Source organism: Chrysochloris asiatica, unplaced genomic scaffold (genome assembly GCF_000296735.1).
Source record: "Chrysochloris asiatica unplaced genomic scaffold, ChrAsi1.0 scaffold00168, whole genome shotgun sequence".
NCBI lineage: Eukaryota > Metazoa > Chordata > Mammalia > Afrosoricida > Chrysochloridae > Chrysochloris > Chrysochloris asiatica.
Window position 1 is genome coordinate 2,377,947 of NW_006408686.1, and position 7,159 is coordinate 2,385,105.

The 7,159-nt window shown below is 49.3% G+C and overlaps 1 protein-coding gene across 1 annotated transcript; it reads left to right on the plus strand.

Moving 5' to 3' along the window:
- The first annotated feature begins 999 nt into the window (after positions 1–999).
- On the plus strand, positions 1,000–6,722 carry LYPD5 (LY6/PLAUR domain containing 5). The gene is made up of 5 exons (XM_006871500.1): positions 1,000–1,057; positions 4,883–5,011; positions 5,646–5,822; positions 5,990–6,136; positions 6,403–6,722. Exons 1-5 carry the CDS (start codon positions 1,000–1,002, stop codon positions 6,720–6,722), a joined length of 831 nt encoding a protein of 276 aa, XP_006871562.1.
- The last annotated feature ends 437 nt before the right edge of the window (positions 6,723–7,159 follow it).

A 7,159-nucleotide genomic window follows, 5' to 3' on the forward strand; every position in this document is an offset into this window, starting at 1 on the left:
TTGAGGTCCTTGAGGGTCTCACAAGTCCCCTAATAGGAGAGACAGACACTAGACCAACTCAGGCTGACCAGGGCTGGGAGATAGGGTGGTTCTTGAGTGTGAGGCTGGGTGGAGGAGTGAGACAGGTAGGGTCAGAGAAGTCCTAACAATGGAAGAAGTATGTTTCTATCTTTGGATCTATACTTCGGGCTCAGGATTGTAGGCTATGTGAGTTTCAGTGTGGAGTGGGTTGCTGGGACAGGAAAAGAAAAGAGAAATCAAGGGTACAAATGTGTAGAATAGAGCATATGGGGAGGGGGTATGAAGAGAGGCTGCAAACCCCAAATTCTCCTAAAATGAAAAGTCTCAGGTACTAGCCCCCTCCTCCCTCAGACTCAGGAGTCCAGGCCTCTAGCCCCTCACCCACTAGACCCAGGAGTCCAGGCCCCCAGCGCCCTCTTCCCTCAGACCCAGGCCCCTCCTCCCTCAGACCCAGGAGTCCAGGCCCTGACATGCTCAGACCAAGAGGCCCAGGCTCCCATCATCCTCTCCTATCTTGGGACCCAAGTCTGTCTCTCTGTGTGGCAGTGAGTTTGGGGAGACGCCTTTCCCATGCTGGGCAGTTGGAGAACTGATGACTGTGTGTGTGTGTGTGTGTGTGTGTGTGTGTGTGTGTGTGTGTGCGCGCGCGTTGGGAATTCAGGGTAAGAAAAGGAGTCAAGATGCCTATCCCTGATTGGGAAAGGATACAAAGACACAAATACCCTAAAATCAAGGATCTAGAGCCTCCTTGAGACCACAGGAGTACGTGCCACTAACCCCTCCAGCACCTGGGACTCATCCTGGTCCCAGCATGATTACCTGGGAGGAGACTTGGCCAAGCAAGGGCGGGGGTGAAGGAATCCCGGCAGGGCAGGGTAACCGGGATGCCAGGGCCTTGGTGAGGAGAAGCCAGCTTGGCAGCAAGTCAGAGCGGGAGGCGCTGTCCTAGGTGTCTCAGCTCAGCTCCTTGATCACACAATGGGGGACCCCAGAACCATCCTGGTCTGCCTCTTTGGGGCTGTGCTCTACCTGACAGGTACCTGGATTTCTACATCCTCAAGAAGAAAGGGCCCAGGGGACTGCACTCCTGGGTCTGAGAGAGGAGGGGCTGAGGGCTGGACTCCTGGGTCTGAGAGAGGAGGGGATTGGGGTCTGCACTCCTGGGGCTGAGGGAGGAGGGGACTGGGGTCTGCACTCCTGGGGCTGAGGGAGGAGGGGCTGAGGGCCTGGACTGCTGGGTCTGAGGAAGGAGAGACTGGGTCTGAAGAAGGAGGGCTCTGGAGACTGTGACCCCTCCTCTGGTCTTCCCCCTTCTTTCATCCTCTCCTGTGCTGGCTTCCTATCACTCAGCCCTTGGCATCTTCCTTTCTCCCTGTCCTATTCAAGGGCACTCTTGGGAGGCCATGGGGCTTTAACTAGAACAATCTGGAGCCTGGGCCTCATCTTCAAGCCAAACATCCCGCATTTACCTTGGAGCAAGGATAGGGGCATATTCAAACCAGAAATGAAGTGGTGATAGAGTCAGGGAAGGTGAGGGTGGGAAGAAGCCACACCAGCACACAACCGAATTGGTGTGTGTCTTACTTCTCTAGTGTTGCTGTGACAAAAATACCTCAAGTTAGGTGGCTTTAACCAACAGAAATTTGTTTTCTCACAGTTTTGTTGTTGTTGTTAAGTGCCATCAATTCAGTTCCATCTCATAGTATTGGGTTTCCAAGGAGCTACTGGTGGGTTTGAACCACTGACCTTAGGGTTACCAGTCCAGTGCTTATCCTACAGCGCCACACCAGGGCTCTTGCACTTTGGAGGTGGTGGTTATTTCAGAGCGTCTGCTCTAAGAGAAGATTTCTCTCTCTGTTGGCTCTGGAGGACGGTCCTTGTCGCTTCTTCAACTTCTTGGTTCCTAGGAGATCTCTGGGTGTCTTGGCATCTACGTAACTCCATTTCTGCTTCTAGCTTGTGTTTAATCTCTTTTCTATCTCAAATGAAATTGACTCAAGATACAGGATACATTAATCTTACCTCATGGACATAACAAATGCAATAATTCCCAAATGGGATTATAAATACAACCATGGAGGTTAGGATTTACAACACTTGTATGTATTGTTGTATATATATTACAACACTTGTATATAACATATATATATATATATATACATATTTGTATATACTATTTTTGTTACTGTTGTTAAGTGCTGTTGAGTCAGTTCCGACCCATAGCCACCCTGTACAGGATTTCCGAGGAGTGGCTGGTGAACTTGAACCACCGACCTTGTGTTTACTTGTATATGTGGGGGGGAACCACAATTCAATCCGTAATAATGTATGTCTGTCAGCCCACGTGACAGTGCTTGACTTCCGTGCGTATCCATGTGTCTGTGTGTCTTTGGGGATGTCTGTGCTTCTGTATTTTTTCTGCACCAGGTTTTAATGTCTGGGTATTTGAACAAATGCTTTTGTGGGTATGGTCATCTCTGATTTTCAAACTCTTTGTAAAAAAAAAAAAAAAAATCATAATTTTGCATATCTGAGTTACTCTGTGACTGTCCCTCTTTGTGACTTGTGGGTTGGTATTTATTTAAGTCTGTGTATATATTTTCAACCACAAGATCAGTGGTTCAAACCCACCAATGCTCCTCGGAAACCCTATACAAGGCTGCTATGAGTCGGAACCAACTCAGCGGCATTCAACAACAAAAACAACATATGTTTTCATGCACTTCAATGTGTGCTTATCTTTGTATCTCTGTGTTATACATCTCTGTGTCTTGAATCTGTTTCAGTTAGGTACCTTGAAGTCACTTCCAACTCATAGTGACCCTGTGTACCACAGAAGCAAATCAATGCCTGGTCCTTCACCAGCCTTACTGTCACCCCCATGTTTCAGCCCATGGTTGCAGCCTTGTGTCACTCCATCTCATTGAGGGTCTTTGTCTTTTTTACTGACCCTCTGCTTTATCAAGCATGATGCCCTTATCCAGGGTATCAAACCCAAAGCAAGTGAGACAGATGAGGGAGCATCTAAGGAGCATCCTGGCTTTGAAGCCTCCTGGATGAGATTGTAGATAATATGCATCGGGTTTTTAAATCATACTATTTTATTCTCTTTCAGTGAAGGTTTACACAGCAGCTTAGAGTCCCATTCAATAATTTCTTCCCACATTGCTCAAAGAGTGTAGTGGTTACAAATCGGGCTGCTAACCTCAAGGTTGGAAGTTCAAAACTACCAGCCGCTCCATGGGAGAAAGATGAGGCTTTCTGCTCCTGTAAAGATTTACAGCCTTGGAAACCCTGTGCAGGGTCGCTATGAGTCAGAATTGACTCCACAGTACTTAACCACAACAACCCACATTGCTCAGTGACTTTACTTTAAAATCAAGATGAGGTTGTTTACTTTACATTTACATTGTTTACTTTAAAACCACGGGGGGGCAGAGAAATTAGATTCACAAACACAACAGCCAGAACCAGAACTGTGAGAATGTTCACGCCTTGTGAAGAATGTAATCGTGAAGCATTTGGTGTCCCACCGGTGATTGTTTAAAGGAGCACAGTATTGTGGGTGATATTCTTAATTTTCTGAGTCAACTTGTTCTTAAACTACAAGGTGCCTTCTAGAGTTAAGTTTCAATTTGAGGTTCTGTTCGACATTTTTCTTCCATTCTACCAGGATCCATCTATCGAGTAAACCATAAGTTTCTATGGATCTATTTTTATATATCTCTGTCCTGGTGTGGCATTGTAGGATAAGCGCTGGATTGCAAGGTTGGCTTGAACCATAGGTCGGCCATTCAAACTCACCAGCTGCTCCTCAGAAACTTTACGCAGGGTAGCTATGAGTCGGAGCTGATTTCACAGCAACAGCAAGAAGAAGTTTACATAATTGTGTGTTTCCTCATTTTATTTGTGTGTCTGTGATTCTTGGGTTTGTGTTTCTCTATATATATATATGATTTCATGTATTTCTTGGGCCTGTCTATGTGGGTCTTGCTTCCATATACGTTCACATTTCAGTGTTGCATTTGGCTTTGTATGTGTGAAATACTGTGCCTTGCAGAGTTTGTAGTGAAGGAGCTAGGTGTGGGGTTGTTTCATAGAATGTAGAATTCTGCATGAATGGTCACGCCTTTCTGTATCTATTTGCATGAATTTGTGCCCATTTTGTTTTGCGCTTGTGCCTGCATTTAAGTGCTTTGTGCAGTATCTCTGGGTCTCATTGTACATGCCTGATTTATTTTTTTACCTTTGCAAAATATAAATATTCAACATTCTCTTACACAACCAAACTGACCAAGGATAGATACAAGATTCTAGATCATTCCATGTATTGAAGTGCTTGGTTTCCCTAAATGGTCTTTTGGAGTCCTGGTGTAGCATTGCAGGATATTGTGCTGGACCACAAGCCCAGTAGTTTGAGTTGCAAGGTCAGAAGTTCAAATCCACCAGTCGCTCCTCAGAAACTCTATACATGGTCGCTATGAGTCTGAACCAACTCGATGGCACTTAACAACAACAACAAGTGATCTTTTAGTTCTGTTGATCAACATGTCCATTTTGGTTTTTATGGCACGACATGCATCAAGAGTTAAGCTAGGAAAGGATGGACAGCAGAAATAAATCACTTCTAAATCCTAGAGGGCTCCTCAGAAGAGGTGGATACCTGGAGAGAGTAAACTGGACTGTGCTCAGAGAGCAAGTAACTTGCCCCAGGATGAGGTCAGACCCAACCCTGACCAGCTGATGTAGCCCAACCTGGTTCTCTCAAGGCAACCAGGGCAGGATCTCTTCAGAATAAGGGTCAAGTTGCTGGGATGGGTGCTTCCCTGATCCTGCCAATCCATCACGCCCTTCTCCTCAGAGTCCCAAGCCCTGCAATGCTACAACTTTGAACACACCTACTTGAGCCCCTTTGACCTCAGTGGCAAGTCACTCCCCACAGTCTCCTGTTCTAGCCGATGCTTTGAGGCTGTCAGCTCCCTCAGCACAGGTGAGCGGAGGAGGGTGTGTGTGTGGGGTGTGGGAACGAAAGGGTGGGCGGAGGGCAGGTGGGGATGCATGAGAGGAGTGGAAGAGGAGGGATTAGAGCATGTAGTAGCTGAGAACTGGTAAGGGTACAGACAGAGCATTGGGAAGGTGGAGGAGAGAAGAGAGGAAACCAAGTGGTTAACTCAGCTGCTAATCTAAGGGGTAGTGGTTTGAACCCAACTGATGGGTTCTGAGGAAGAAAGTCCTGGCCATCTACCAACATCAAGGTGACAGCCAAGAAAACCTTATTGAGGAAGTTCTACTCTGTAACACATGGGGTGGCCGTGAGAGGGCCCCCACCACAACCACTAGATGGTAACCACAATAACAACAAAGGGAAGAAAAGAAAAGAGCGATTTAGGAGCAAGAGATGGGGGAGGGAAAGACAATGGAGGATGGAGGAAGACGAGTGGCCAAGGAAGAGTGAAATTAGAAAGGTGGAGAAGGAGTTGACTGGATATGAGAGGGGAAGAAGCGAGGTGAAACAGAAAGAGAGAGGGTTGGGAAGAAGTCAACCGGGGAGAGAAGGAATGATGTCAAGGAGGACGCGCTCTGGGGACTAGGCAGCCGACGAGGCCCCATTTGCGCCGCCCCAGGATATCGGTCCTCCGTGACGATGGTAAAGAAGGGCTGCTGGTCGGGCCCGTCAAACGGCCAGATGCAGGCGAACCAAGACTCGATGCCTCCGGATTACTCGATGGTGCGTGGCTGCACCACTGACCTATGCAATGATAACATCATGAACCACGACAGCATCCCCAACCTGAGCCCAGGTACCCGGAGGGGCGGGGTCACGTGTGGGCGGGGCGATCATGGGGCTGGGAGGGGCGTGGCTTTCGAGCCTCCCTGACTTCTGGTTAGGCCTGCTCCCAGCCTGAGTGCGCAACCCGCTGGTCCGAACTGGGACATGTACCTGAGTGTGCGTCTATGTTCTTGCCAGCCCCTGATCCGCAACTGCTCAGTGGCACCGAATGCTACGCCTGCTTGGGGACCGTCCCGGAAGACTGCACTCCTGACAAGTCTCGGCGGGTCCAATGTCACCAGCATGAAAGTGTCTGTTTCCATGGCAATGGCCGAATCACCATTGGTGAGGGATCGGGAGGGCCTGGGCTAGGAGGTGGAGGCAGGGCAGGTCTGAGAGTGGAGGCACAAGACAGGTCAGACAGGGAGACCTGGTCCTTATCCGAGAGAGGTGGCAATGGCTCTGGTCTGAGGGAGGAGGCATGGCTTAGACCTAGGAGGACGCAAGGAGTGGTCTGATGGAGGAAGTAAGGCCCTGGGCATGAAGTCTGTCTGAGGACTGAGCCATGGTCCTGGGCTCCCTCGGCTCTGACACCCTTCCCCCTCCCCTAGCCAATTCCTCAGTCCCTGTGTACATCAGAACCTGCCACCGGTCCTCCTGCACCATCATGGGTACCACCAGCCCTTGGACGCACATCCACCTCCAGGGCTCCTGCTGCGAGGGCAACCTCTGCAATCAAGGTTCGGTGTCTCAGGTCTTCACCTCTGCGGCTGACCCTTCCCAGGAGACCCCCACCTCTGCGACTGCCCCTTCCCAGGCGACCCCCACCTCTGCGACTGCCCCTTCCCAGGCGACCCCCGTTGCGGTCCTCTTCCTCATAGTTCCCCTACTGTTGGGCACTATAGGAGGACCTCTTGGACTCTCTTCCTAGACCATCCTTGTGGCAGCGTCCTCACGCAGGAGACTGGGACCTGTACCTCTCTCCTCGTGGTTCCCCTGTAACATAGCTTTCTTGAAGATGACGTTAAAATAGAGTATTGTCATTGTTAAGTGCCGTCGAGTTGGTTCCGACTCATCGAGACTCTGTATAGGGTTTCTGAGAAACGGTTGGTGAGGTTGAACTGCCAGTCTTGCAGTTGTTGCTGAATGCCATCGAGTCTGTTTCAACTCATAGCGACCCTGTATTGGGTTTCCAAGGAGCGGCTGGTGACCTTAAGCCGCTGACCTTGCGGTTCAAACCGACTTTGCAGTGCAGCGCATTAACCCACAGCGCCACACCAGAACTCTGCTAACAAAGTTGCACTCCTATTTCTCTGGCGATGACTCTTCAACTCTCTGTGTCCATCCTGTTTCCCTATCGCACCGCTG

What these genes read in the sequence shown, in the direction of transcription:
- LYPD5 (XM_006871500.1), top strand. Translation starts at nt 1,000, where the DNA reads ATGGGGGACCCCAGAACCATCCTGGTCTGCCTCTTTGGGGCTGTGCTC. An exon ending in CATCCCCAACCTGAGCCCAG is followed by an intron (nt 5,823 to 5,989) that starts GTACCCGGAGGG and finishes TGTTCTTGCCAG; the next exon opens with CCCCTGATCCGCAACTGCTC. An exon ending in CAATGGCCGAATCACCATTG is followed by an intron (nt 6,137 to 6,402) that starts GTGAGGGATCGG and finishes CCCCTCCCCTAG; the next exon opens with CCAATTCCTCAGTCCCTGTG.